The sequence below is a fragment of the Alligator mississippiensis genome, chromosome 3 (genome assembly GCF_030867095.1).
Source record: "Alligator mississippiensis isolate rAllMis1 chromosome 3, rAllMis1, whole genome shotgun sequence".
Taxonomy (NCBI): domain Eukaryota; kingdom Metazoa; phylum Chordata; order Crocodylia; family Alligatoridae; genus Alligator; species Alligator mississippiensis.
Window position 1 is genome coordinate 71,509,790 of NC_081826.1, and position 14,097 is coordinate 71,523,886.

General features: G+C 36.6%; 1 protein-coding gene across 1 annotated transcript in view; it reads right to left on the reverse strand.

The window, feature by feature from the left end:
* Nucleotides 1-224: 224 nt before the first annotated feature.
* Nucleotides 225-14,097, reverse strand: part of TGS1 (trimethylguanosine synthase 1) — a 54,069-nt gene continuing 40,196 nt past the window's right edge. Inside the window, exon 13 of the mRNA XM_059724086.1 lies at nucleotides 225-780. Within this exon, the coding sequence (XP_059580069.1) occupies nucleotides 664-780 (117 nt within the window). The 3' untranslated portion in view covers nucleotides 225-663. The remainder of the gene's footprint in view (nucleotides 781-14,097) is intronic.

Below are 14,097 nucleotides of genomic sequence, written 5' to 3' on the forward strand. Positions count from 1 at the left end.
ACCATTCTGCTGTCAATGATTCACAAGTCGCTGCCACGCTGAAGTAGCCATTGAAGCGGATCTGTGAAGCCTAGCATATTAGAACAATGATGGAAATGGCTTAAAACAGCCTTGTTTTAGTTTTTGATACATTTGACAGGTAGGTTTTGGATTCCTTTCTTATTACTTTTTAATTTGTTGAGTATAAATGAACAGAAGCTCTTAAATAACTGTTGCGCACAAACTTAAACATTTTTTTTTTTATTAAACTAATGTTATGAAGAAAATACAAAACACACACACATACAAACCTTCCCCTCCCCACAAGTGAATAGAAACAGGGCTGGAAAAATAGGGTAAAGGTTTTCAACATGTCTTATATTAGCAGAAATTAAAAGCTGTGATGTTTCATTTTACGGACAGTTCCTCTTAGCTTTACCATAAGGTCTTACATCAACCAAAATTATGTCACTTTATAAAAAATGAATATTTCAAAAGTCTTTTTTTTTTATAAAAAAGCATTTATTGACACTTGAAAAATAATACTAAGAAAAACTGAAAGGAAGAAAAAGAACATTTTAGACAAGCCAAGAACGTAAAAGGATTAAGGACAAAAGGAAGTCAACTATATAATTAGGAAATCATACACTATGATCCATTTATTTGGGTATATACTTGTTAAGCTCAAGATGTGTCACATCTGATTAGGTCACCAAAGTAAGCAGTTATTGTCTTCAATTTGTTATTGAGAAAGTTTTGTTCTATTTCAACTTGTCCTCCTGGCCCAGCTAAGGAAGCAACCTAAAACAAATAAAAAAACCCAATCAAGTAATACACAAAAACAAATATTTGAAAATATTGCTTGCATTCAGATCACCCAGAGGTTTTTTGTGCCACTGTTAAAATTTCAGAGTATCCAAGATGCCCCCTTCCCATCTATTTTTGAAAGTTATGCATCTAACTGTCCTTTGTCTTTGAAAAAAAAATCCTTCTTAAAGACTATTAAAATAATAAGACGTCACGCTTGAATAAATACACGCCAATGTTTAGTGTTATTTAAACCTGATTACAAGACATGTTAAATCTAAGACACTTGGCAAAACATACTAGAAAGGTGCCAACATGCCAGATTTTGTGGGCATATATGAACAAAATTAAGAAAAAGTACGTTAACTATAGTAGGCAGAGCTGACCCTAGGAGGGTGCGGGGCCTGGGGCAAATCAGCCTGTGTGGGGCCCCTTTAACACTGTGTGGGGCTGTGGACCCCCGCAAAGCCAGGGCACAGCAGTGCTGTAGCAATGAAATTTGGTGCCCAGGGCCAAGCAGATCCTGCATACCCTGGATGAGCCGCTATTCAGCGAATGCAAAGCCAGCAGCGTGCGGGGAGTGTGTGGGGCTGAGCTGCCAGCTCCAGGCAGGCCCCGCAAGAGGGGCTGCAGCCGCTCTGCCTGGCTCTGCAGGGGCCCCCAAAGCACAGGGCCCGGGGCAGTCACCCTGATTCGCTCTACCCAAGGGATGGCTTTGGTAGTCTTCTTTTGTATAGCCTACTATGGGAGGAACAAATTAATCAAAACCTGCATCCAGTTTCATTCTCCTTGAACACACTTCCCGCTAATTTGTAACTTTAAGTATCTCAGCGTTTAGGATAAAATTACAAGCAATTTACTGGATGCTGTGGAATGATCCCAATAGAAAGGATTACCAGTGAAATTCTAGGCTAAGTCAGTAAGATTTTTGTCATTGAGAAAACAAAAAAAATTACACTGCCTGGATTTTGACCTCTCATTCAGTTGTCTAAGCCTGGTAAACTTCTTTAATATTTCAATGGGCAATAGCAAAGAGAACTTATTATATTAGGTTCTCTCTTTCTGTGGTGACAGCATGCAGTAACTGCATTCTTCCCACTTCATATTTAAGACCTGTGGCAGGTGAGAATAATATGGAACACTTATTTACTACAACTGTACTGGGGTAGACAACCGAACTGAAGGGATGAAAACGACAATAGGAAAGGGCACTGAAATTCTACTTTTATTTAAAAGGGGGAAAGACAATACAATCCAAGACCTCAATCACATAATGTGGTCCATGGGAAGTCAGTTGTGCCAAGGCAGAACCCCCCTGATTTCAATGTGGTCCCAAGTGGACCACATTCTGGATCATACTTTGTTTATATATGTACATATACATGGATGTACACACACACACACACACACACACACACACACACACACACACACACACACACACGCTGCAGTTTGCTTGAATGATGTTATATATTGCTGACACTTGAAATAAATAGGATAAAAATCTATTGTTTAAGCAAACCTGAAAGGAAAAAGCATTTTAGAGAAGCCAAGAACACAAAAGAATTAGGGACAAAGGAAAATGATGATACAACTAAGAAATCAGACATGTATATCGGACTCATACATCACATATGAAATTATATATACATCCGATTTCTTAATTGAACCATCAATTTCCTTTGTCCCCAATTCTGTTGTGTCGTAATTCTTGTCTAAAATGCATTTTTTCCCCTTTCAGTTTTGCTTAAACAATGTGTACACCCCCTCAAGTCCCGTATTATACAAAAGAACCAACAGTTGTTTTTGCTTCAGAAGCAAAAGTACAACATATTCTATGCTGACTAAAATGGTAAGGTCATGACCTGCAGGCCTGCAGCAGTTTTTAACTGATCTTTACACCAAAAAGCCATGGTAAGAACCGCTAAAATGTGAAGTTCATTATACACTGCTACCTCTTCAAAACTTACACTATAAAGTATTTGTCTTAATATAAACATGCTGAACTTCCTCTATTTTACTGTTAGTAAAAAAAACCAGCCACTGTAACAGAGGAAATGACAGATTAATCTAAATTATACTTTGAACATTTATCTGGGCAAAATCAATAACTATCATACTTTCATGTCAGACAGACAATTGTTTTACACTAGCAGACAAAAACAAGCACTTATAGCTTCTCAGCTTAATGTTCCTGTGGAAAAAAAAGTTCTTGTCTAAAAGAAACCTAACACTTAAGCAAAAAAGCAGAAGCTGACCAAAATATTTATGAATAGCACATGCATCTGAATATAGCAAATGAATAGGAATGTTAATTTGCCGATTTATTTTTTTGAAACTTGAAACAAACTTGTTAATACCCAGGGGCAAAACAGATTTCTTTAAGGCCATTCATTAGTTGTGTGCTGCTCTTAAGAAAAAGCTGTAATTGCCCATCAGAAAAAAGTACTCAAATCCTTATAGTTTATTATTAAAGCTGCTTAACTGAAAGAAAAAGAATCACTATTTTGGAAGAGTCTATTCAGTATGACAGTAGTTATTTATACCCCATAAAAAAATTCTCCATCAACAGCACAGATAAAAATTATATGTTAGTCTCAAAATGAAGGAAGATGGCATTGATGGAGTTATATTTAGGAAGCTACTGATGTCCAGTTTCAACTATTGGATCCATGATGACTGAGGTTACAATATCACTAATAATACTTTTAAAAGCTTGACAAGACCCTCTGAAAATAATGTAAATGCATAAGCATAAATCAGAGAGGGAAGAAAAAAAGTTTAAGGTTCCAGAACTCCATGAATTATACAATCTTCTGCTCAAATCTCACTCTCAGTTTCTTAGTCACTTAGTAACAAGAGATCCATAGAACAAATAGAATTCAGTAAGGTTCTGCCCATTCTTATTGAATAACCTACGTACAGGAAAAACTAAGAACATTTTTGAACAATATTTATGTGCCAAATTAATGGAGGTTGGCGATTTGGTTACATACAATCTACTTGCTGAAAATTCTCTTCAGTTTGATTAACAGTTAAAGGGGGAAAAACTGAAGTACACAAGACTTCAGATGTGTACCAACTCAAAAATGTTTTTTAAAAGGAGGAATCACTGCTTTCCTTAATCCTTATTCCACCCTCACCTTTTGTTTTCTTAAAACATGCTGTTCTTTCATTACCCATTATTCCATAGGGAAATGGAAGCTATTTTATTTTACCTTAAACCTCATCTTTCTATGTTAAGAACACAGATCTGGTCAAGCACTTTATGTCTAGGCAAACATCAAATGGTTTTGAGTCCCATCCACTGGGTCCTAGATGCTTTAACCCTCTGAGTCTGAACAAAATCTAGACGCTACCTCTGGCTTGGGTCTCTCTTGGCACACCATCTGTCCAGCATCCTGCTCTGAAAGCTGTTGGCACCTGTGGTACAACTGCCAGTGTCCCTCTCTCTTTTCTCCAGCCTAGTACAGTCGCATCATACTCTCCACTGGCTTATACAGACCTTTCCCCAAACTCCAGCTGTGTTCTCATACTACTGAAAAACCCTTCTGGAACACGTGACAGTGGAACCACACACGCAGTGCGTGCGTTCACACATGTATGATTTTGCACAGGATTTTAAGGCCACTGCTCTTAGTAATTAGTATTTAAATTAGAGACCTAGACAAAAATAGGAACACATTTCCTTCTCAGTTTCCTCACTACTTAAGATCATTCTTTGAGCAGTTATCCAGTCCTTTGAGATGACAAGCATTCTTTTTGGTTGCAAAAAGAATGGTTTTGGTTCTTTTGGAGTAACTTGTGATTTGTCTTCTGAACTGGAGTCTTTCTAACACAGTTTGCCTTCTCTGACCATGGACCCACAACTAAATTAGGTCCTCCTTCCTGCCACAAGGGAAGTGATTGTTGCTTCCATTTGTGAGCCTGATTGTCCCCAAAATCTTATCTTCCTTGTTTTGTATTTATTAAATTTCTACTCTAAATCCCTTCCCAGTGGAGAAAGCAGCTTCTGCTAATCTCTTACCTATTATTTGCTTTGAGCATAGCTCTTCAGTTTAATAACTTTGCATGGAAACATAAAAATAGGTATCCATTTTCTATAATTAATGCAAGGAGCCGTAATTTTAACATATATACTAAAAGCACATACATATATAGTAAGAGTAACTTATATACTAATAGTACATATTCAACATGGAATGTTTCTCTCCTTTTTTTGGTGTACTTCTATTGTCAGATCCAATTTCCTCCAAAAAATTAATCTATGTAGTTTCATCCACTTATTGGGCTCTTTTTGGGGAGACTCCCTTAAAATCCCCAACTTCTTTGACTGGGAGTCAAAATGATTTGTTTACTTTAAATTACCAATCATATATTAATGCTAGTACATGTATGTCACTTTACACAACACACAAGAAAAATACTAACAACCTAAAGGCTAGCAAAAACATCTTGACCTGTTAAAAGGAAAGAAAATTCTTTTGGGATTTTGTGCTTTATACTAAATACAATGTAGTCATCACTAGTCAATCTTGTAGGCAGGTTTTTCAGGTAACTCTAACAGTACACAACATTATGGTGACACCTCAATATTCTGGAGTTTTAAAAAAACCCTGAAGTGAACCAAATAACACCCATAATGCAAGCTCTCTGAATGTTACAAAGTTTAAAAGCACAGAATCAGTTCTAGATAGCAGAAGGGCTAAGTTAATGATGAGTTGTTTAAAAGTTTAATGCATTAAAAGAATATTCATGTCCACTTCAAGTTACAAGTACATTTTTAAAGAAGAAAAAGATAACTAAAAGATTCTTTTAACTGCCAAAGTCTATCAATCTAGAGTCCTTTACCTCAATAGTGACTGTGATACCTAGATACCTTAGAAATATACTCAAATTAGCATAAGATGATCTCATTGTACTTTATACATTGCCTTGCCCATTCAAAATGGAAATTCCAGAAAAGTATTACGTTGCTCAGAATCAGGTTTTATTATGTTTCAGTAATGAACCTTTTCTAAAAAATAGTTAGACCAAAAAGACAGTTGTAGAATCTAAGTGAACACATGCATGCAATGTAAGGCTATATAACATTTGTTCTGTGTCATGCAGAACATAAGATAGAATTTAGAAAAGTTCTATACTGGCATCCTGTTTACATACATACTCTTCATTTTTTATTGAAATTATAGAAGTTGCTGTTTTACAAACAGATAAGAATTCAAACACATTATAAATCTTAAAACTCAAGTTCTAGGCTTGTAGAAAGCCTAGCAAGGTTATCTCAAGATAGGCTATTAAGATGATGTTGGAACAGAAGTTAATAAAAGATAGTCAAAATTAATGTGATTTCAATATCCACCATCTCATGACCATTAAGGTAAAAGCATTTTGATATTCTACATGTGTAGAAGTTAAATTTGGGATCCGTGAGACTTTCTAAGTGGTCCTGGTCTGGTGATGAGGAAATAAAAAGCACTTCAGATTAGAGGATAAGGAAACAGAGATTAGACAAGATATCTAAGACTGTTAAAATGTTCATGGTGATAAAAGTTGCACTACGAATGATGCAATTAATTGACTTAAATATAATTAACATTGAGAACAGGAGGAGGTTCCAATCTTTGCAATTTTTAATGGCTAAGGATTAAATATATAAAAAACAGCAAAATTAAAAATTTTAAACAGGAAGAGGAAAGAGGAGGGGAAAAGTGAAAAGTAAAACACCACAGCTTGAGTATTCCCCATTGTGAACAAGTAGGACATTTAAGTGCATAATTATTATAATCTTATTGCTATTATCTGCACCTTCACTTCCCCTTCCTTCTTATTTTTATTCACTTTCTGCAGCCTGTCTTAACTAAATTTGTAAAATAATTCCATACAGGAACTATGTCATCTTATATGGTCTCACACTGCTTATCACAGAAATATTACTGATCTTTATCAGGCGCTGGCTGGTGGAATAATAAGACTGAAGCCTGTTGATATTTTTTCTTGCTCTTCAATTTGGGATATGTTAACCTGTTTTTCTCCAGTTCTACTTTATTGCCCTACCTAGAGATTAATCAATCAATTCTCCTATTTGTGAATTCATGGGAGAAAAACAACACTATGACACCTCATACTGTATGAAGAAATATGATCTCAGAACAAAAAATGACTGTGTAAATACAAAGCACTTGAAAATATTAATGAAAATCTAGCACCTAGCTAAGGGATCCAAAGTTCTGAAGCCATGAAGTTTATTATCCCACCCCTTTCTAAACTGCTGCTGCACAGAGCATCTTCTGGAAGAAACTGTAGCAGCACTTGTAGAGAAAATTCCCACTGGCTTAATCTTTAGTATGGGATAATAGTCTCAGGAGGCCCCTACCATTTAGCAAATTTTAGAAGCTACACTGTTGGAACTTCCTGTTTCATACTTCATTTGCCATATATAACATGGTTTGAAGTGCTGTCTGCTTTAGGCCTACAAAAAAAAAAGAAAAAAAAAAATCTAACGATCATAAATAAAATGAAACAGAGGTGGGGTTTGCTTTGTACAGACTTAAGCAGACACCATTCTGCAGCTTGCATACATTTACTACATAAATATACTTATATAATTGCTGCTGACACTAAGACATCAGCCTGACAATTTCTGATGCACTGCTGTGGATTATTCCACACGTTAGTATTTACTGACTGTCAGCTTTATAATAATTGATTCATGAAAAAAAATAATTAACAGTTCCCTAGTAGTAGATCTAGTGTTTAGATTTTCTTCACCTCAAACTGCACGTAAAACTTTATATTTTAACAAAACGTGAAAGAGACGTTTTTCTTAAAAAGGGGCTAAAAGCTAAATCACAAGTAAAATTGTGATTATAAATATGTTTCCAAAAAGAGGAAGTAATACTGCTCCTTTTCCTCTGTTATGTTAAAGTAACATACTGTACAAAAATAGTCCACTGAAAAGAGGAAATTTCAATAAATATTTTTTGTGACAACTTCAACAGGAAAATTATTTTTTCCCCCTCAAAAAAGCAGTTTCAGTTCATGGAAGCCATAAATGTAGTAAAATGGATTGTAAAACAGTGTAAAACTTAAAACAGAACTTCTTCACACTTAGAAGGCCTTCCCTCTTTGATGCATTATTTTTACACCATTTTGTGTCACACCATTATTTACCAAGTTTTCCTCTCGCTCTCAATCACCAATAAATTGCTGGTGCAAAAACCTTAATGCGTAGAAGTGAACAGCAAGTTAACAAACACCAAAAGTTCTCTTGTGGGCAACATGAATCATAAGCCCAATGATAACGTTTCAGAAACGCTGAAGACTTTAGTTTCAGAGAGAGAGAGAGAGAGAGAGAATATATAAAGATAAACGAAAATCACTTAATCTACATAAAAATGTGTCACCGTCAGGCAGCTACTTAGATTTTCACTTTTTTTTGTTTTCCTTTTGCCTGGATAATATTAAAAACATTTTATTTGTAGAATTAACACAAGCTAACTTTTACAATTTGTAGAATTAATGCAAGTTAACTATAACATATATTGTCCAACCTCAAAACAGGAGAGAAAAGATGGTGATCAATACTATTTGATGGGTTGTAAAGGTGGTCTCATCTGAAAATTTGTTCTGAGGACCATCTTCTTTCATCATTAACAAGCTATCTTCTCATGCTTTTTAAACAAAATCATAAGCCCATTAAGTTACAGCTGGATACACCGAGATCTCTACAAACATTTTAATGAAAACTGTTATCCCTTTTGACCGGAAAGAATAGCCAAAAGTGCAGTGTCTTATAGGTTATTCCAGTTTGGAAACAACAATGGTGATGGATAGAGGAATCTTTGATGTACTCCTATTTATTTACAAAGAGCAGATACAGTCTTGTTTCCCAGAGCACACGAGGAATCAGGAGCCTATTTCCTTACTCACAGATGCTAAATCCTACTCAGCTAGCACCAGACCTAAAAGACCTCTCTCTCTGCTTCCCTCAGGGCAGATTGTTGAAGCTGCATCTGTAGTGCGTCTCAGATATGCTTCAGCTTTCTTCCCACATCCTCTGCACACATCGTTCCTGAAAACAATTCCCCAGCAGAATCTTTACTCGCATCATCCAAACTCTTGAGCACATTTGCATATGTCTTTGTTTTGGGCAGTGACAAGTGTCTATATTTTGAAGACAATCATCAATTCATAAAGAGGTTTAACTCTTTCCTTACAGCTACCTTAAATGAAGGATATTTCATTCCACCAGCTTCAACATTTCATCTCACATATGGCATCAGTCACTACACAGCATAAAACTGCATTTCATGGACCACTTAAGACCAAATGAGAACCTATACTTCAATACTTAAGTGTAGGCAACCGTGTTTACTATGCTAAATCTTATTATCACTTTGCTAGCACTGGACCATCTGTGCAGTCAGAGCATTACACTCAAAGCCAAGTTATGTCTGATACCTGGATCTCACCTGCCTTTGTCACCACAACTGATGATGGCAACCAAGAAAGCTACATGGGTTCAAATGGCAGATCTATCGGAGGTGTGATGCTAGGGTGTCACATATCTCACTAGCAAATAGGATTTTTCAAGAGAACACCTTGGATAGGGCCTTGAGAGACTTTGGGGACTTCTGGGTAGAAAGCAGATCTGAGATGGCATCCAGGTGTGCTTTAAAAGAGCTGAGGAGTAAGTAGTCCCCACTTTTCAGGTTTTGAGGGTAAGGATAGCTGATACCGAAGCCTCATAAGGGAAGGGTGATATCACAAGAAATCCAGCCAAGAACCTAATCTGTTAAATTATGTCCATCTAGTCATGTATCATCAGCCACAGCAGGAGAGACATCTCACAGGGGACAAGCAAGGCTGCTCTACCACTGATACTCATCAAGCACCCCTGCTGCAAAGTGTATAGATCTGGGTGGAGTATCCTCCTTTCTTTTGGGTAAATAGGTCTGGGAATGACCTGGGAACCTTCACCAATATTTGAAGGTGGCCTTGAAACCAGAAGAATCTTAGCCAGATGAGGAACATCAAGATCAATTATAGAGAATTCCTCATCTTGTAGAACTAGAGATCTGAGTAAAAAGGCATACAGGAATTCCCCAACCATGAGATAAGAAAGGCATTGGACAATGAGCCAGGGTTGAGCTTCAATTTGAGCTCCAACGGATGCACTGCTTACCACCATCCTGTATAGAGACAGAAAATTTTGCACCTCGTTGTTTGCTGATAAAGAATGTTGCAGCTGTACTGTTTATCATGTGCTGGACATGGATGCACTAACACCTTACAGACTCTATATAATTAGATGAGCTCCAGGACACTGATGTACAGATTCACCTTCTTGGAAGACCAGAGACCGTACACTTGATATAAACTCATTGGTCATTGATATGCACTCCTCTCCTGTGCAGAGAATCATTCATCAAAACAGTCACCAGTAGCTAGAAAGGGAAAACCGTCACCCTCAAGCATTCATTGGCTGTCCTTCCACCAGGCCAAACAGATGTCATAGGAGAACAAACTATCTGTAGTTCTGCCTGCATACATTCAAGGTGGATTCTGTCGTGTGGTGCCATGTGGCCTTGATAGGGAACTGACACCTCTGAGGTTCTGCAGCCCTTAGAACCTGGTGCTCCAGGACCAGAGGCTGACCTCATGGACTTACCTTGGAAGGACATCTAGGTTCTAAATGGACAAATGTTCCATCTGTCAATTAACTTCTGGGATGGAAAGGAGATTTCCCTTAGCAAAGTGGGCAATCATTATGCCTGTCTGAGAGACAGCTCCATTATAACCTCTATAGGTAGCCTGCTACAATGTTTAATCACCTTCATAGTGAGAAAGAAAGTTCTTTCTAATCTCCAACCTAAATTTCCTTTGATGCAGTTTGAGGCCATTGCCCCTACCATGCTGCTGTTATGATCAACTGAAGAGAAAGAGAGGAAAAGAATTTTCACAAAAGCCTTTGCAAATACACGTATATCCATTATTAATTTGATATATTTGGTATATCCATTATTAATATAATTTATTAACTTGAAAATGTAATTTTCTGACTTGTTCATTTATAAAAGTGGTAAGGTTCTTCAACCATCTTAATATTTACAGATTTTGAATTCCGAAAACTAAAAAAAAAAAACCAAAAATTTCCAAATACCTTAGAAAAGCAGAGAAGCCCTTTTGAATATGGGCTCTCTAATAGTCTTTTTTGAAACCACTCTCTAAAGGAGAATCTCTAGGTCAATTCTTGTATGTAGTAGTTAAGTATAACTGACAGCCAATTAAAAAATTTCAAGCTCTATTAAATTTGTTACCATTACTTTTTAAAGTTGCTGTAAGTAGAATTACTCAAGCAATTGTTATAGTTGCTCTAAGCCTTGATGAAAAGAGATTAAGCACTATATACTAATTATGGATAGAAAGAATTGCCTAATAGACCCAAAATTAAGATGCATAATTATTTTGAATAGAAAGAAACTTCCTTAGAATAGTTAAAAAGCAGATCTGCAATCTTATTGGGCCAATTCCTCTTCAATTTTATCTAAACATGCTACATATATAAGAAAAAAACCCACTGTAAAAAAAAACAAAACAAAAAGATGCAACAAATAAGTTTCCTGTGTGTGTGATTGTAAACACAAAAATTTAGAGGCCTGAAACGGATTAATGGGGAAAAAAAAAAGGGCAAATGTTTTTGAAGGAAAAAATTAGAAAAAAAAACTACTAATGGGAAAATTCACACTTCATTTAAACAATATTTAATGAATGGATTGTTTGACTTTGCAAAGAAAAAGGAAACCAAAATTGATTCAAGCAAGCTTTGGCTCAGGGAATTTTTAAGGTTTGCATTTTACCCATTTAGCACTTTTTCAAGTTTTAATTGGTCCACTTGCTCCCTCTACCAGCAAAAGAATGAATTGAAGAGAAAGAAATGTATACTTTTCAGTTTACCAAATTTAAGACAAAATAGTTTACTAGCATGGCATTCCTTAGACTAGAAAGCTAGGGTTTCACACTAAGTGTGGTTTTTACAGACAGAGGATGAGGCCCAAACAAGTATCAATTTTACCCAAATGTAATCAGTAACGGTGAACCTTAGTGACCACCTTTTAGGTCAGTGTTTCTCAACCACGTCCCATTGGTGGGACTTGAAGTTAGTGTAGGTGGGACTTCAACTCACTGCCCAACCATTTGTTTGCACTTCAAATAGATGAATCAAAAGATATCTCGAACAGTGCAATTGGTTGAAAACCGCTATTCTAGGTCATGCATGAACAAGTTAAAACTGCCACTTGTTTTGCTTCTACTTGGATTTGCAGCTGGACAGCTACATTGTATTAGCTTTCTAGCTGTAAAAAGAAACACTTCTTTTACTAGTGTAGCCATGGTCAAAGCTGTACCACTAAGACGGGATTTAAATCAACGTACAGGTTTCCCTCAGTTTGCTTTACATGCATTCCTGGAAAACGGTGCATAACTCAAATTTGCATAAAGGGAACACACTTTACAATGTAATAAACAGTGATACATTCCAAGACCTCAACTATACTGACCCCCAGACCCATTTCTGTCACTTTTACAAGACAATTTTGGTACTCACCAACAGCAGACAGTACACGCAAGCACAGAGTGGTGGTGAATGTTTAGTCGGTGTGAAGAGAGGGTAGTGAAGGCTTCATTGATGGACCAGGGAGAGGGGTAGGAGATAAGCCATAATAGGGATGCCAACTACAGAAATGTGTGTTGCAGACAATGAGCAAGGAGCACAAATCCACACAGAAGACTATTTTGGTGTGCATCACTCCTACAATGCACTGCACAGAGCAGCTGATTGAGGGCTTCCACCACACTGATCGCATAAGTGAATTTCTCTTGCATAAAATGATTTTTTGGTTTAAAAAGGGTCATTGCATAAGAGCAAATTCGCACATACAGAACCCACATGAAGCGAGAGAAAACTGTAGTTATAATGGTGCAAACTCTGCTGGACATTTAATTCTATTTACACGGTATGGCTTGCATCAAAAAATTTAGAGTTGTGAGCTACATTGACATACCCAGCTTTCAACCAGCACAAATGTGTTCAGACAGAGATCAGTTTGAAGTCAGTTTTAATTTAACCAATGCATCTGGTTTGTACACGAAGCAAAGGATTTGTTTTGTTTTTAATTTTCTAAGTTGAACCAGAGCCTGTAACATAGACATGTGCATAAGTGATATACAAAATCAGAGTGTACACACACACACTTTCAGTGGAGGCAACTCCCCATGGGTAAAATGCAAACCTTAAAAATTGCCTGAGCCAAAGCTTGCTTGAATCAATTTTGGTTTCCTAGAATTTTCTTTGCAAAGTCAGACAACCCATTCATTAAATATTGTTTAAATGAAGTGTGAATTTTCCCATTAATTGTTCTAATTTTTTCCTTCAAAACCATTTGCCCTGTTATTTCATTAATCCATCTGTTTCAGGCCTCTGAAGTTTTGTGTTTACAATCACACACACAGGTAAGATATGGCAGGTGCCATCAGTGAAGCAGAGCCAGTTTGAAGAATGAACCACTAGATAAGGAGTAATCACGTGTGAACATTCCCTTTGAACTTGTTTAGTATTTCTGGCAAGCATCTGCCTGCCACCTCATGCAGCAGCAAAACTGTTACTACTTTGGCAGCACATGAAGAAAACTCAATAAGCATTGATAACTGTACACACGTATGAAGCCTTCTCCATTTCTACAGGGATAGCATAAATAATCTATTCCTAAAGAAGGCAAGGAGGTATATTTATTTTGCCCTCTTTTTGGGGGGCAGCAACATTTTTTGCTACAGATCATTGAAGGAGAGAGTAAGTCCTAACAGCAGCTGCAACATAAAACAAATGTTCAAACAAGAACTAAACACAAACTAATTTAATGCATAATGCATCCCATAATAAAATTACTAACAGAAGTGGCAGAAATAGGAGATTGGTAGTGGTAAGCCCAACAACAATGCTTTTTAGTTGCTCATGCTAAAACAGAGGTAATCAAATCTTGTAATACTTCTACCATGAGCCACAATATTATGCAATTAAAAGGAAACATCTTGCTGGAGACAAAATACCAGATTTGACACCACTGCCATGATCCTATCAGACTCTAATTTAAATTTCTTTGGGTTCAGAGCACCCTTACATTGCTTTTTTGCCACCTGCTAAATATCATTATACTTTCTAATACCATACACAAAGTATTACTACTTAGGAATAGTGAGGGAAGGGAAATAAAATGTGCGCACACTCTCTATCCTTCTTCCCCTCAAAAAACA